Source organism: Empidonax traillii, unplaced genomic scaffold, assembly GCF_003031625.1.
Source record: "Empidonax traillii isolate 1590-97213 ecotype Southwest subspecies unplaced genomic scaffold, ASM303162v1 scaffold315:size618497, whole genome shotgun sequence".
NCBI lineage: Eukaryota > Metazoa > Chordata > Aves > Passeriformes > Tyrannidae > Empidonax > Empidonax traillii.
In genome coordinates this window covers 232,222-249,554 of record NW_020955508.1, presented here as the reverse complement: position 1 = coordinate 249,554, position 17,333 = coordinate 232,222, and the positions used below count along the sequence as shown (strand labels likewise).

The 17,333-nt window shown below is 37.9% G+C and overlaps 1 protein-coding gene across 1 annotated transcript in view; it reads left to right on the top strand.

Annotated features, from left to right (window-relative positions):
* Nucleotides 1-1,830: 1,830 nt before the first annotated feature.
* SLC30A9 (solute carrier family 30 member 9) overlaps nt 1,831-17,333 on the top strand; it is a 34,448-nt gene continuing 18,945 nt past the window's right edge. Inside the window, exons 1-8 of the mRNA XM_027891273.1 lie at nt 1,831-1,969; nt 3,719-3,895; nt 6,182-6,244; nt 9,973-10,072; nt 11,432-11,524; nt 11,907-11,989; nt 13,048-13,106; nt 13,858-13,925. Coding sequence (XP_027747074.1) covers nt 1,873-1,969; nt 3,719-3,895; nt 6,182-6,244; nt 9,973-10,072; nt 11,432-11,524; nt 11,907-11,989; nt 13,048-13,106; nt 13,858-13,925 — 740 coding nt within the window. The 5' untranslated portion in view covers nt 1,831-1,872. The remainder of the gene's footprint in view (nt 1,970-3,718; nt 3,896-6,181; nt 6,245-9,972; nt 10,073-11,431; nt 11,525-11,906; nt 11,990-13,047; nt 13,107-13,857; nt 13,926-17,333) is intronic.

The following is a 17,333-nucleotide window of genomic DNA, read 5'->3' as shown; positions in this document are numbered from 1 at the left end:
GGAGTTGCAAATGTTTCAAGAATTTTTATCTTCTTTCAAATACCTTTATGTAGGAAAAAATAGGGAACTCTTGATCTCATGTTTCTTTTTTTTTTTTTTTTTTTTTTTTTTTTTGCTGTTAAGCTCATGCCAAAATAACAAGAAGCCAGCAAAACATATATCAAGTGCATGTTAGACTCCAACTAAAATCGGTGAATTGACCTCACCTGTGCTACTTTACAACTTGCAATCTATTAAGTATTTAACTCCATTGCTGTACATCTGGTACTTAATGATACAGCATCTGTTGCTATACTCCTGATTCACTTGGTATGGCTGCAATTGGACTACTGGGAAGATGGGTGTTAATTATTTCATGCAAGTCTTTTACTTTGATCTGCCTCCACTGTGCTTCTAGGAAAACTTTTATTGGCAGTGTTACCCAGTAGCTGGGTGGTAAAGACGTGCCAGTAAACCTTGTTCAAAATTTAATTGGGTGTGTTAATGACGAGCACCATTATCACTCTCCTCAGTGAGAAGATACTTTGTGGATTATCAGGTACATTAATTATCCAAATTCCCTGCCAAGCTAACTTCTGGTGAGCTCCCATGTTCCTCCCGGGGTGCGAATGAAGACAAGGAAGCGGAAGATGTTTTCTCAGCATCATGTAAACTAGTATCAAAGCTATTTTGAAAAAAAAAACTTTTTAAAGAAAGTGTGTAATCTGATGCCAGTGGGACTGATTACAGGTATGGTCCTGAGCCAGGCTGTAGGTGAGCGGAGCAGGAGGAGGTGTCACAGCTGGGCACAGGCAGCCCTTACAACCATTGAGAACAGGATCAGCTCCAGGGCACTCTTCCTGGAGAAAGACATCGGTTTGAATCAGATTTCGTTTTATCAGCACTGATTTGAGAAGTGCGTTTTAACGGAGGGCTTAGGGTAGGATTTCATTTTCACAAAGAAATCACGCAAACAGGTTTAGGATATGTGGTTTTAATGTTATCTATGTTCAGAGAAGGGCAATGAAGCTGGTGAAGGGTCTGGGGCACAAGTCTTATGAAGAGAAGCTGAGGAAGCTGAGGTTGTTTAGCCTGGAGAAAAGGAGGTTCAGGGGTGACTTTATAACTCTCTGCAACTACCTAAAAGGAGGTTGTAGCCAGGTGGGGGTCGCTCTCTTCTCCCAGGTAACAAGTGACAGGATGAGAGGACACAGTCTTAAGCTGTGCCAGAGGAGGCTTAGGTTGGGCATTAGGAAGAATTTCTTCACAGAAAGGATGATTAGACATTGGAATGAGCTTCCAGGGAAGTGGTGGAGTCACCGTCCACGGAGATGTTTGAGGAAAGACTAGACATAGCACTTAGTGCCATAGTCTAGTTGACATGGTAGTGACTGGTCATAGATTGGACTCAACGATCTCCGAGGTCTTTTCAACCTAATTGATTCTGTGATCCTGTAAAATCCCCACTGTTTTACGCGGTTTTAGTTGTATTAACAGCCTTAGCACGTAACGTATGTTACGCCCGCCCGTACGCGTTATCCCCTTACCAGCAGGAGTAAATGAACAGTCCCAGAGCAGGAGCTCCTCCCGAGGCGGAGGAGGCCGCGCTCTGGGCCGAGTTCCCACCGCTCCCCGGGGTCAGGCGCGGCCGCGGCGCAGGCGCGGCGGGCGGAGCGGCTGAGTCAGCGGCGGCCGCTGGGGGTCCCGCCCGCCCGGGCCCCGCGGTTCCCCCGCACATCCGGGTCCGCGGCGCCGCCCTCCGCCTGCTCCCGGCTACCACCGCCGGCCTCCGGCTACCGCCGCCGCCCGGGGCCAGCGGGCTCCGCCGCCGCGCCGGCCTCGTCCCATGCGCGTCGCCGCCCTCCCGCCGGCCGCTGCCGAGCGGCCGCCGCCATGATGCCGGCCCTGGCCGCCCAGCGGCGGGGCTGCCGCGGCCTCTACCGCCTGTACCTGCGGTGCCAGGCGGCGCCGGGGCCCCGCTCCTGCCACGGTGAGTCCCGCGAGGAGCCCCCTGCCCGCCGCACCGCCTTGGCCGGGGCTCGCAGGGAGCTGTGATGGAGCTGTGCGCTCTCCTGGGGCACAGCGAGTGCCGGCGTTCCTCCCGAGGCAGCAGCACTGTTCTCGACCGCAGGCACCGGCGGGCCGGGAGCGCCGGCTGCGTTCTGCGAGCCGGCTTTAAAAAAGAAGGAAAAACGTCCAGATTTTTGGACAACAGGAGGGAAAACGCCTAAGTTTTTGTCGCGAGCGCAGGGCCGGGCCCTGGGTGCCCTCGGCCGGGCCGTGGCAGCCCCGTCTGACGCAAGGCGGTCACGTCATGCCCGTGTTGGGGCTGAAGTTTGCAGGAATTGCATAAAATGAAGCGCGGCCTGACATGCTTTGTGTTGGTATGAGGAGCGAGTCCCGGCTTTTACTTTAGGCCACAGATCTCATGACATTTGAATTCTCCTCAGTTTTGTCCCTCTTCGTGTAGCCACTGACGGCTGAATTGCAGCAAATACCCTTTAAGGGTTTCGTGTGTATGTGGATGAGTTAGAAAAATGTCCTCTAAAAGTGCTGATGAAGTTTACCCTTTTCAACTGCTGCAGTAACACCAAAGCTTAGGAAACAGCACTGCTCATCTTGTGCCATATATTTATCGTAGTGCTTTATAAATTTGTAACCAATAAGCTGAGTCACTGAACTGTGTTGAGTATTCAGGGCTTTTGTCCCATTTGCGACAAGTGTTAGTTGTCTGCCCTTTTTGGTGAAATTGTTCCATCAGTAAGGGTCAGGTCAGTGCATGCACATGTGCAGGTGCTTTGGTACTGCAGAAGGTTAAAAAAAAGGAAAGCTGTTGGGACTTTTACAGAATAAACACTTATATAAAATAGTACCTTTTTTGTGAGCAGTGTGTTATTCATATATGAGTGGTCATGCTTTGCATGACTTGATTTGCCAGTACTGCTTACTTATTTAAAAACACCTTATTTATTCTTTTAGTGAGTGCTTTCCAAAGCAGCCAGTTTCCCTGCTGCACTTCTAGGTGGAGGAGTTATATGCCCTCTCTACAGGAGTGTTTATGTTCTCTAAAAGAAACTGGTTGCTGATACAGGTTGGTCTGTATTTCATGCACCTCTACTTTTGGCTAATCTTTTGAAATGGAAGATTGCCTATCTAGGGTGATTTGTCAATGGGCTTTTAAAAAGTATTTTATACAATATTGTGTGCTTTTCTACACTATTTCTGTAGCAAGTGGGTAATGCACACATCTCAGTTTTTCTTAATTGGTAAGCTGTGGTTTGTACAGAGGTTTGTATGAAATGGCAGCACTGGCTAATAGTTTTGTACTGATCTGTATTTATTCTTTTATCAATACTTGGTTTTTAAAGATTTTGGGGGAACATGACTAAAATGTGACTTAATGTATCAGTAAGCCAATCTTGTCAGATAGCTTTGTGGTTTTTTTTTTTTTGGTTGGTTTTTGTTTGTTTTTGTTTGGGTTTTTGTTTATGTTTTGGTTTGTGTATGTGTTGTTGTGTTTGTTTGTTTTTTTTTTTAACATCTTAAGATCATCCACAGGTCTTGGGAAAAAATCCACACTGGATTGTGTGGGTAAAAATCACTAGTGTTAAAATGAAATTTAAAAGTGGTTGGTTGAAGAGAGGCAGTGAAAACGTGCCATATACTCCAATTTTGCTTTTTCCTTCTTTTTCCTTCCAAAATGGTTGTCTGAAACAGCTGCTTTTCCTCCCCTTGTTAGGATGGAAAGCTTCAATGAAAATTGGAAACCTATCTTATATTCTGCCATGCAATCGCCTGCCTGTGCAGTTGATGAGTCAAGTGAGAGTTTATACATCCAACGGTCAGAAAAAAGATCTTGGATCAGAAGATACAAATAAGTCAGCCCATGAAGAAACCCTAAATAAGGCTGAAACAGGTAGTACTAAGCTAAAATAAAGAGTATCTATAAAAATGTAAAAACTGAAGGTATTTAGTGATAACTGTTTTCTTTCAATTGTGTGATATTATCGTTGCGGAGTTCTTAGTATTTGTATATTGTGGGCCTTTATATATGAATTTCAAATGCATAAGTGGGGAGGAATGCTGAAATTTATTTCATTGGCATTCTGATATTTATAGGATTTAAGTTTAGAGGAATCAAATTTAAAGTGGCCAGGATAAAAGGTGAATGTTGAAAGGCTTATGTAACTTAAGGGATAAGAGATGGAATGCATTACTCATCTTCCACCACTTTGCTTATTTGAATTTTTTTGCTAGTATTTCAGATATGTTGTGTGAAATGAACTAATGATAAAGATTGAATGAGTGTGGCTGTTGAGCATTGTGACTTCTCCAGGCCAGGCTATAAATGACTGGTAAAGAAGGTTGAGCTGATTCATCTGCTGGAGCTTTCTAATCTGGCGCTAGTTAGAACTGCAGTGTGCACATTAAACATTTGATACATTGTACATAACCTGGCCCTCCTTGCTGTTCAGATCAGTTGTCAATCTTGTGCTTGATAGGTGCTTGTGAAATTCAGAACTGTCTTGCCCTTGCTCCATCATAGCATCCTCGATTTTTGATGCTTATTAACTGTAGGACTGCACAGATACAGGCTTGGAAGACTACTGTGCTTAAAAGATAACAGATGCTTTTTAAAATAAGAGCTGTCTTTCTTTGTGCTTTTGTCTTCAACCGAGTGGTCTTCTAAAGAAAATTTCCTTCTCTTTATTGTCAGGGTAGCAGATATTCCTTCCTTCTTCAGTAACTTGTGAAGTCCTGAGGCTTGCAACAGTCTTTAAAAGCTAGTAACTGTAGCCAGCTAAGAGTATTACATATCTGATATTTGGAAGTACAGAAGTGGATCTTAAATGTTTGTTCAGTTTTGAAGGTTCTATCATATCAACCTCTACTTGTCTCAAAACCAGTGAATGTGAGAGTGAATTGAAGTATTCCGTATGTTTTTCCTCAGTGATGCACTATGATTTTGTTTAGTCTATAAACTGAGGTAGTAGTCTTCAAAAAGGTACTTGATGTACATAGATACCTGTGTATGGATATAAATCCTAATATTTTTATGCCTTTTTTTTCCCCATCTGAAATCTTGTGACCCCATCTTTTGTTAAACAGTATTTGTGATATTTGTTTTAATGATATAAATGATTGTACACATTTTTTGAAAAGACAGTGCTACTCAGTTTTTGCTAAGCAGTCGTAGTGGAAACTTTTTTTCATGAATATTGATGCATCAGCTGTCTGGTGTTTTAAACCAGGTAAGAAAAGAAAGTAAAGGAACAACAAAGGGATTTTTTTCTTTTGTTTTCAAGTCAAACAGTAACCAGTAAGGATGATTGTTTAAAGAATGCTGTTTATTTATGGTGCAGCCTTATTTGTTGTGTAACAAGATCAACTGTATAAATTTATATGTGTTATTTTTCCGAGAAGGTATATTTGAATTGTTATTAGGTATAGTCCTCAGTTGCTGTTAGGGCATTAACTAATTGCCTGATGGAAAGATAGTTATATAGTCCAACCTTCAAGAATATCTGATCTTTGAGTAGTTTGGGTAGCCTATTAAGCTAGGAGTATCACATTAATAACACTAACCTGCTTGAAAAATCTTTATATTTTTAAAATATCACTTTCAATGATGTATTTCTTAATTTTGTTAATGATTATGGCTGCGTGGCAAACCTCCAGTGTTAGAATGGTAGGGCACAAAAGAGTGGATATGTTGGTTTGATGTGTTAGAATTACAAGAATTTTTTTTCTGAAAGTTATGTCAAGATACATGAGACAAGGGTGCAATATTTGTTGTGTTTTCAGTAGTACTTCTGGTTTCTAAATAGAAATCTCACTGAAATTACTGGATTTTATAATTTTCCAAACATTAAGCTCTGAGACACTCTGACATACAGCAGGCATAAGCTATAAAAACTTGTCCCAAACTATAAGTACACTGTTAAAATATTTTTTTTTAAATTCAGGATACTTTCTGCTCTTCTTCAAGCTGCTAGGAGTCTGTTGATCAACGCTGTATTAAATGTCTAGTTTTTTTTTTTTTAACTGTTTCTATCTTCTGAGAGTTTTAAATGTTGGAAATGTACCAAATATATTTTTAATGGTCAGGGTGAAAAGCATTATTAAGACCTATTCTTATTTTGTTATGTCAACCAAACTCTTTACTTTCATATTTGCAGTGATCTTTACTTTTATTTTACAGGACAAGATGCAACCAATGCAGGTCAAAAGCAGTCTTTGCCTAAACAGCCAATTCAAGTAAAAGGTAAAGAAATGTTTACTGCATCGAAGCTTTACTGCTGATTACTATTAGTCAAAAAAAGTGTGTAAGGAAACTGTGGTTTCTCTTCAATTGTTTAAAGAAGTTACGTGAACAACATTTTTAAAACACATTTGTATGTCAGATTTGTGTGATATCCATTCATTTGAAAATGGTTTCTGAAAAATCCAATATAGGAGTATTCCCTCTAATTACTCTTCTGTGTTTGTTTTTACTGGTTTCATTTAAGATACAGGAAAAGACTAATTTATTTTCTTATCTGTTATCATGATCTGTCCTCCTTGCATGTTTTTAGACATGTCCATTCACCAACTCAGACTTAATGTGGCTAAGCTGAATACTTGATCTTCCCCTGTTCCTTGTTCTAAGTCTTCCTCTGTTCTTTCTTAGTACTGAGCTAATCTAATCAGTGTTGCTTCTAAATATATTTTGACTGCAGGAACTGCCTAATCTGAGTCCTGTAATATTCCTGTCTGTGTCTGTAGTAACGTGGAAGGTTTGACACTGGCTGGATGCTGGGCCCCACCCAAACAGCTCTATCACTCTCCTCTGCAGTTGGACAGGGGAGAGAAAATATATGAAAGGCTCATGGATTGAGATAAGGACAGGCAGAGACCACTCGCCAAGTGCTGTCATGGGCAAAACAGATTTGACTTGGGGAAAGTTAGTTTGATTTATGCCAGTAAAATCAGAGTAGAGTAGTGAGAAATGAAAACTAGATCTTAAAACACCTTCCCCCATCCTTTCCTTCTTCCCAGGAATTAATCTTACTCCCAAGTTTCTCTACCTTTTCGCCCCCAGTGGTGCAGAAGGATGGGGAATGGGAGCTGGGCATAGTTTGTAATGCATTGTCTCTGCTGCTCCTTCTTCCTCAGGAGAAGGACTCTTCACATTCTTCCCCTGCTCCAGTGTGGGGTCTCTCCATGGAAGACAGTCCTCTTTGAACTTTTCCGTCTTGAGTCCTTCCCACAGGCTGCAGTTCTTAATGAACTGCTGCAGTGTGGGTTCCTCTTCCATGGGGTGCAGTCATTCAGGAATAGGCTGCTCCAGCGTGGGTCACCCACGGGATCACAAATCCTGCCAACAAACCTGTTCCAGCATGGACTTCAACTCTGCATGGGGCCACAGGGGGCTGCTCCAGTGTGGGTTTCCCACAGGGTCACAGCTTCCTTTGGGCATCCACCTGATCCAGTGTTTGGTCCTCTGTCAGGGGCACAGCCTCCCTCACAACGGTTCTACACTGTGTGCTGCAGGGAAGTCTCTGCTCTGGCACCTGGAGCACCTCCTCCCCTTCCTCCAGCGCTGACCTTGGTGTCTGCAGAGCTCTTTTCTCTCGTGTTCTCACTCCTCTCTCCTGGCTGGAGTTGCCATTGTGCCGGCTGTGTTTTTCCCCTTGTTATCACAGAGATGCTACCACCACTGCTGATGGGCTCAGCCTTGGTCAGGACCAGGTCTGTCCTGGAGCCAGCTGTGATTGGATCTGTCAGACACAGGGGAAGCTTTGGCAGCTTCTTACAGAAACCACCCCTGTAACCCCCCACTACCAAACCTTGCCATGCAAACTCAATATAAGCAAAAATACATGCTTTTGTCTTCAGTTACATTGTTTAAAAATTTAAGTGGGTAAACTAAGAACGTAATTTTCTTTCATGTTTTTTATTTCATTCCATCTTTATTTCAATAGTTTCTATTCTTCTGTTTTGAGAATTACGCTATTAAAAACTGCTTTTGATCACTCCTAGCTTTCTGTGTATCAAAAGTCGTTCCAAAATCCTCCTTGTCTTTCTCAAATTTAAAGAAACATCAAATAATAATAGTTTTTCCTAACATTATCAGTGTCTACGTATATTTTCTGTACACTTTTGTCTACATCCTTTATGTCGATTTCTTTAGGTCTGTTGTCACGTAGTTGCATGTAGGCAGACAATACAAGGTAATTAGGAGAAATTACTGTGAAATAGTTGCAAAAACAGATAACATCTTTCAGGAAGAAGAGTTTTCCTTCTGTAGATTATAGATGCACAAGGAACAACATTTAGGTTAAGGATTTTGATAGTGTCTAGGAAGTGGAATTCTAATTTTAAGATGGTGTTCTGATTCAAGTGTTACTAAGATAATGACATCTTAAAGGATTAGTAATATTAAAAAAATGTGCTTTTCAGAGTGTTTTATGCACATCATCTTTTATTGAGCTTTGTCTTTCTCTTGGAAATACCGAATGGATTTTTTTTCCCACACTTATTGCTAGTTTTATACAATTATTTGAACTTAGGAGTAGGATTGTTGAGATATTCTGCGTGTACAATTATAGTAATTTATTTTAGTGAAGTTTACCTTTGTTTCTGAAAGATGGATTAATAAGTGTTTCATAAATCCACAAGATACTTTTTAGTAAGGTTAATATGATTTGGGTATATATCTGTTTTAAATAAGAAAAGATGAGAAGCATTCTTGATTAAATATTATCACCCTATTTTAGCCTTAGTGAATGATGGACTGTTTTTAGGAAATCTGTGAGTTTTTTTTTTTGTCACCTTCACTCGGGAGTGATTGTGATTACTCAGGTACTTAAGAAATTGTTCAAGTTCAAACTGGATGAGAAGAATCAGATTATTATGATAAATAAAAATACCTGTACTCTTAGTGCACTGTTGAGTGTCAAGCAATATATTTTGCCATTAAGGTTTCAAAACTCAGAAATAATTTTTCCCAGAGTTCTACATTGTCTTTTTTCAAAATCTTTAGAAGCAGTATCTTTCTGTAACTATCCTGTGACATAAGTAGTAGTTCTGGACTACCTAGAGAAATCATATCAGTCCTGTGATATGCAGGAAGTTCATGCGTGCTCTGAAGTCTTCTCTCTGGTAGAATTTGAGCTTTTTGTTTTCAGTTGTGTTCTGTAATGTTATATCCTCCAGAAAACATAACTCTTCTTCCAATAAGTATAATGTTTTTAATGGATGTGACTGTGTAGTGACTTACATTTGAAAAAAAAGATGAAGTTATGTACATATACATAAGCAGGAAATAATGGCATAAATCTAAAATTCCATTGTCATTTTTCTAAATATGTGTGGTATTCTTTTCCTTGTGCATGAAAATCTGATGTGAGTACATCTTCTAGACATACAGAGCATTATAAATAAAGAATGTATGTTTTTGTTATAAATGCCCAATGTTAGTACTACTTAGTGCCCAATTAGTACTGATTTTGAAAGTAATAGTTGAGAACAATGACATATACATTCTGTCTCATTTCTCTATATGGCCTTCAAAGGTCAAAAATCTGATTTGCAGAAGATAGAATTGGTTAAACATTGGAAAAAATAGAAATGCAGCTGTCTTTTGCTATTTCAGTTGCTAGAGCAGGGATTTCCAAATTGCCATATATAAATGCTACCTGTGTAGCCAAGCACCATCTCTGACATTGAAGCTGAAGAAGTAGCTGACAGTGGCCATTAGGTATGTGTGATGTGTGAGCATCCTGAACTACGACGTAGCAAGTAGCATTTTTGGAGGTAAATCATTCTACTCTTACTCATTTCTACAATGAGGAAGATTCCTTTCTCTTCACTGTACCTTTCTGTATCACTGGCAAGCATTGTTTTTCATATCTCACCTTTGAGATATGACGCTAGACTGAATTACTTTTCGGAGTTTGTGCTGTAGTCTTCATGAGTGGTTTAACTTGCTTATCTGTTTCTGTTTTTAAGTGAAAGCAGTCCTGAAAAAAAGAGAGTATGGACCAAAATACACCCAGAATAACTTCATCACTGGAGTCAGAGCAATTAATGAGTTTTGTCTTAAATCCAGGTATGATGGGTTTGAATTGAAATTTAAATTCTGAATATTTGTTCATACGTGCAACAAAAGTAATTGTGATTGTAGAGTGATTTTGCATGACAACTTTTTCTAAGTGTTTTTGTGGTATACATAATCGTAAGTGGCTGAAGTTAGTTCTTTTTTACTACTGTTACAGAACAGTAAGGAGCTTGCACTGAATTTGTGTGTTTCAACAGTTGCTTCTTAAAGTAATTTATTTGTAGTTGTATGACCATAATTCTAGCTGGGGGGAGACCAACTTCTAGGGCAGCTTTATGGGGTTATGTCAAATAACTCTTCATTCAGCATTTTGGGGTCAGGATGATTTGATGTGAACATCTCTGAAAGATCAGTGGAAACTTCATGGTGCATGAGGTCTGTTATTTGGAATAAAATATAATTTGGTTTGCTGTAACCTAACTATTGTTACTTGATCATGTTTACTGCCTTTTACTGTGTGCCATACCTGCCAGCAGGTCTTACTGGGTGTTGTTTTAGTTGAGGTATCTGTCAGATTTCATGCATGTTATGTATGTGACCCATATTAAATCTAAAGGCTTAGCAGCTTTGTTTATAACTTTTGTGCTGTTGCTGTTCCTCCCCATTTTATAATGTGTGTCACTACAATTAGTCTTTACTGAGGATACAGTGGCAAATAATGCTCAGTCCTCTGCCTTATATTTATCATAACTAGTTAAAGTTTTGCTGGATTGACCAAAAGGGATAAAAAAAAAAAATTAAAAAAAAGAAAAAAAAAGGGCTGGGTAATTTGTGGGGCTAAAAATGAAATCTTTTGTTGTATTAAAAAAAAAAAGAAAAATCTGTAATGTTTTTCAGTGTAGATGCCCTAATGTGTTAGTCAGCACAGGAAATTAATCTGTTTCCCAGAGTAGCTTTGTTACCTTAAGCTTTTTGCAGCTTGTGCTATGTTTGTAGGTTTTGGGGTTAAATTTCTTAACTTTTCTTGTCACATGACTTCTGACACCCATTTAGGGATGCTAATTCACTAACCCTCATCTAGCACATGTGCACATTATCAATTACATGCAGATCATTGACTGGATGTTTTATTATTTAATGTTATTGCTTTGTCTTCAGTGTATAGCATTTCATAGTGTGAGGACATTATTTGGACTTCTGAGTGTGAAAAACACGGTGGTTTTCAATAGTATCACGGAGATCACTTGCTTCATGTGATGTATATTTCTCTTCGACTCAAGTAAACTACTTCACTTTTTTTGTATAGCAGATTAATAATATCAAAAATGTGGAATATCACCCAGATATAAAAGTGAAATTAGAGTAGTATGAACCTTTTCCTGCACTAAACTCTTTGTCCACTTTGTTTAGTGATTTAGACCAGCTGAGGAAAATTAAACGACGAAGTCCCCATGATGACACTGAGACTTTCACCGTGTACCTGAGATCAGATGTAGAGGCAAAGTAAGAACATTTTTATGAAGGAAAATGTTTGAATTATTTAAAATGGATTATATGAGAGAGAGAGAAAAAAAATTCAAAACTCAGGTGTGCAATGTGAAAGGGCAATAATGTTTTCCTTTTTCTATATGAACATATTTTGTATCCTAATTATTGTAATAATTACATTGTTATGTAATTGTATTATATAAAATTGGAGGGTATGTTTTTGTGCTTGTATTTAGGCCCCCACTTGCCCAGCTTTTTATTCTGTACTATAGTCTACAGGGGTTCATATCAGAAAGAATACTTTGTTCTGCCGTCAGAAAGGCATTTCTAATGTAGTCAAACTGAAAAAAAAGTTGCATGAAGAGAACCATTGTTAAGGGACATTTACTTCGTGCAGGTCTCTTGAAGTTTGGGGTAGTCCAGAGGCTCTTGCCAGAGAAAGAAAACGGCGTAAAGAGGCAGAGATCAAGTACAGAGAAAGTGAGTACAGAGTTTTCAAATAACTTGAAATGTAAACAACAAAGTATGATTATTGGAAATCCATCAGATAGCGTGTTATTTCCCTCAGAAATAACATCTACATTTGGAATTAACAAATGCTTATTAGGTTTTACAGCATAATGTTAGAGTAACATGTTACAATCTATGCAGATACAGTCTGATACTATCTTACAATTTATCATCTTTGTGCTATAACAAGAATATACCTTCAGTTGAGATCTATAGTCATACTCTTTTGGGGAGGGGGCGCTTTCAGTTTTTAGATAATGATTTACATTTTCAGCGAGTTAGCATTTTTTTTTTTAATTTAGAATTTTGAAAATACTTAAAACTGATCCAAATCTCTATACCATACCCTTACTCATTTATTTTTCCTCTAAAATGAATTCAGCTTGCCTTTGTGTTTCAGAAGAGGAGAAATACTCCCAAATTGTCCTTTCTTTGCTTAATATGATTGATTTTACCCTTGCTGGTATTATCAGTAACAGGTACAGTCAAATCAGTAGTTTGCAATGTATTTGGATCTGTCTAGGCAGTTAAAATCACAGGAGAGGCAATACTGCTTCAAGGTACGTAGTGAAGTTGTGCACCTCAAAATTAGAGGTCCTGTCAGTTTCTTTGAAACAGTTGTGCAGGTGGAACAGCCTTCCAGTAAAAAGACTTGAACTCAGGCACCTGTTAAAGTGTCTGTATGTGTTTGTACTGACAGTGCAGTCAGTAGCTTCAAAATTTTTATTGACCTGCAGAATAATTATTGGATATAAATAAAATGCCTGAATTTGGTGAAATGTATTTTGAATTTTCTCCTTCTGTGCATCATCCTTTGTTGGTATAAATAGCAACAACAAATAGGATCATAACATTGCATTTGGCATTTTGCATGAGTATGTAACAATGTGTGTTTCTGATTAATAATACCAAAAGAGGAATTTTTTTCCACTAAGATAGATAGATCATGTAGCTCTTATTAGAAGTTGGCTGCTGCTCGAAAAAAGTAATTACTAGTACATATTCATGATAATAATTTTGTATTACAGATCTATTTAGAAACCAAAGGCTGTTGTGGGAATACAGGGAGTTCTTTGGAAATACTAAGGTAAGGATGTTTTCAGGTTTTTGGCTAGAAAATTGTCATGATATGTACTCTGACACTTTTTGAAGGAAAATTTGTGTAATAGTTGCATAAGCTTAACTAACTGAATATTACAGGAAGATTTATTTGCATTGTAATATACCAGATCGATCTCTGATTGTAATGCAGTTATGATGGCTGTTATGATGACAGTTTAAATGGTTTCCTACTGTGACAGTGTAAACCACCAGTAAGAGGTTTTTTATTTTTTTCGGTTACCTTCTTATCAAAATTGTAACTATATTTGTGATTTCGTATATAACCTATTAATATGTATAGCAAATATATTGTTAATTTAAAGAAATTAAGTTTCTAAAGGAAAAAGACCCCAAAAGATTAATACTTTTGTCTATGCACCACTGGCCTTTCCTCTTTGCTTAAGCAGATACATGCCTGAGATCCTGGTGCTCTGCTCTGTAGGATGATTTCATAATGGTTCTGCTGCACAACTGGTGCCTGGCCTTACGGCTGCAGTGACCTCTGCTGGAGACTTTGTTGGTTGTTTATCTATTTTATAGCCATCTATCTGTTGAAATATATAAGGCCCAACTGCAGTTTGGCTGAACATTCAGTAGTGAATTAGTTATTTTCAAGGATTGTAGCTTCCCTTTTGCAGTACAGGGCAGTGCAAAGTTTTTTGTTTAATAATTTGTGTGGTCAGTGTCTCATGAGGTCAAGATTTAGTTGTTTAATAATCTGTTATTTCTTTTTGTAGCCACGCTCCAGTACAGCAACTATGTTTTTCAAGGGACCAGGGAAGGTGGTAATGGTAGCTATTTGCATGTAAGTAAAAAAAAAATGTTGTTTATGCAAGTATAAAGCAATTTTATTATCCTGGAAATAGAAACAGTGTGTGTATTTAAGATAAAGATATCTGTGTCTTTGTAACTGAAGTTAATAGATTTGCTTATTCACTGTTGATAGGAAAGTTGATGTGAATACGTTCATCACTATATATACAGATAGATATTGAATAAATGTCTAATTTTGAGTTGGAGACTAAACAGTTTATTAAAGTAAAATTTTGAAGGATGTGAAGGGACAGTGAAGCTGTCCTTTTTTCTTATTCCTTCTTGAGAGGAAGATTTTCATATGATTTAAACAATCTTGCACATAACCAACAGAAAAGAATTCACTTTTCTCTTTATATAACTCCTTTCTTCTCTGATTGAAAAAGGGATATTTTAGGAGCTTTTTCCCTTTTGTGTCTTAAAAGTTTGAAACAAATTAATGATCCTGATGTAAAGCAAATAATCACAGAGACTATTTGGCAGGAAATAGGGAGAAGTGTGTTAAATTTCTCTCAGGAAACTTCTCATGAAACCTTATAGTTTTAAAATGTTTTTAAAAGCTAAGACACTATTGATATAAGAGAGCAAAATAGAAACAGAGGAAAATACTTGTTTTGTCACAGGAAACAAAAACAAGTTGAGTAGGAAGTAACTTTTTGAGTTCCTACAAAACTATATTCTTTTACTTGGGGAATTAAGATACAAAGCTCACTTGACTGAAAACTTCCCTCTTTATTGAGTATTCTACTAGTAACTGTTCAGAGCCTTCTAAGTTAAAAACTTGTAACAGTTGCTAGTATGTATGTTTCTAATCAAAAAAAAAGTAGGGGTGTTGTGGTCATTTCTGCCTCCTTCTGTTTCATACAATGATATGGAGAAAACAGACCTTTCTTCTTGCTTTGTAGATAGGGCACTGCTATGAACATTGCAAAAATACCTTTTGGATGATTAGGTATTTTTATACATGAGTGCCTGGCAGCCAGGCAAGAGATGTCTGAGCAACACGACAGTCTCTACAAACATCTTTTTGTGGAGCTTTTTCAGAAGTTCAAGTGACTCTTGGCCCTCAAATACCTGATGACTTTTCAGAGGTTTAAGTCAAGGTCACCATCAGTGCTCCTTTGTTGGTGGTCCTGATCTTCTTTTTAATGGTTTCTGGCTTTGTGTCAAGAGAGGCTAATCTGTCTTAACTTTTTCAGTTGGAATGATTTGGTAGACTTTTAACAAACTTCAGCCTTCCTCAGGGAGGATGAAATGTGGTCCAATTGAGAGCGGAGTTGTTCTGTGGATCTGTGTGGGAGAGTATAGACCAGCTGCACTGGAATGCTCTATGTTGTTAATAGAATTTGGTGTGTGAGGGTAAACTCTGTAGCTCTGTTACAGACGCACAGGAGGGTAATGGTTTTTATCAAATCTGTTACTAGCAAAGCATTCTTCAGAATCTGTTGTTGTTGAAGTGATTTCATTGTCACACTAATGTGTGACCTTTTAAACAGTAGAAAGTCTGCACAGCACATAATATTTTAAGAAAAAATACTGGTGGTGAAGGATGTTAGTAATGTTACCACTTCTTTGGAAATAAATATGTTTATTTCTCAAATCTAGACCCTAAATAGAAGATTTTTTTTTCCATAGTTTCATAATGGATCTGAATATTTTCAGTTTGATTTTTTTTTAAGTCTGACCTTTTTTTTTTTTTTTTTACTGTTCTTTCTTCAAAAGTCCAAATATTTCATGTACCTAGACAGAGATGATTAATTCACACCAGGTCCTTCTAGACCAGTAAGGTAGAGTATAAAAAATGGGCAGGTCACATGATGGCACAACTCCCTTTATATATTTCTCAATTCTCTGTATTTCCTGTATCACATATACATCTTGGAGTTTTGAGATGGTTATCTTTGAAACAAATTTGGAATCATAGATCTGCAGACTCAAGTATTAATGCCCCTTAATTTTTTCAAGTTTACAGTTCCATCAGGATAGGTTTATTTGAATGTGTTATAATTATAACTTAAATTGCTAAGTTGGGAAACTTGATTTGTATAATTGATTTTGGTCTACTTTTGCATTTCTGTATTTCTTTTCAAAGAAATGCTGATTTTGTTTATGTGTCAGTGTATTTTAAAGTTAGCAACTAGATTTAGACTTTACACTAAAATTGACAGGTCTGACAGGAAGGAAGAGATGTATTGTTTCAACACTCCTCCCCTCATTTTGCTGGAGAACGTCTGCCTCCTAAGTCGACTTTGTTTATAACTTACAGTTATAAATAGTTGTATAGAATTTTAATTTTATCTAATAAATCATGAGGGGTTTGTGTGTGTGTGTGGGGGGTTATTTTATTTTATTTTATTTTGTTTTGTTTTTGTTTTTAGTATTCCGTGGCACGATGTCCCAAACTTTACAATAAATTTTTCAGACTTGATTTGGTTTGTGTTCTGTTCAGGTTTCCTACTTTCAGGTCCATGCAGATAGAAATGAGGTAGCTAAATCAGTCAGTTCAGTGCAGTACAATAGAGAAAATACTTTCTGAATTGGTGGTCAGTGATGTAAAAGATAACTTTGTTTCAAACCTATTCAGAATATTTTAGCTGCCTTCTCAGAATCTGCTGGGTTTGGATTTTTTTTTCTCTGCTGTGGTGTTTCTTCAACAGAATTTAGGCTTTCATAGGGCTTATTATTTTCAAATATAGTACTGAATTTGTTTTTTTTAAAGCAATACATAATTTATTTGTAGGAAAAAAATTACTTTTCCCCCCCAAACTAACTTTTTTTTATTGTCTTGTATTCATGCGAATATCTAGTCAAACAGAAACCAGCAAATAGCCTTAATGGCTCTGTAAACCCACTACGTTTTTTGTAATTATTTCTTCATTTTTCTGTCCTGTCACCAACTCACTTGACATCATTAACAGATTGATTTTGCTGGGCCCAACATTAAAAAACCCTAGTGTGGCTTCTTTTTAGATTTCTAGGATATAAAAATCCCTCACAACTTAGGAATTTGTAGGGGTGAAATAAAATACCAACTGAGTGCCTGTTGTGCCGTCTCAACAGGTGTGGCCCCCCACAACGAAATTGTACCTTCAGACAACTCAACACCATTAACACAGTATGGAGAAGAACTGCAAAAGCCAAGAGACTGTGCTTGTGAATCCCACTGTTATTTATTCAATTTTCTTTCTGTGCTAAAGATGCACTATGCTGTGAGGTGGAAGAACTCTAATTACACAGGGAGTTTAAATTATGGTTTAGTGTTACAACAGCCTCCCTTTCTTCTTGGGTTGTCTACTAATATGCCTTTTTTACTTCCCATGTATAAATTATGGTGATGCTTCACCATCCATGAAGTAATGAGACTAAATTAAAAATTGTAAAGCAGATTCAGGTCCTTGGA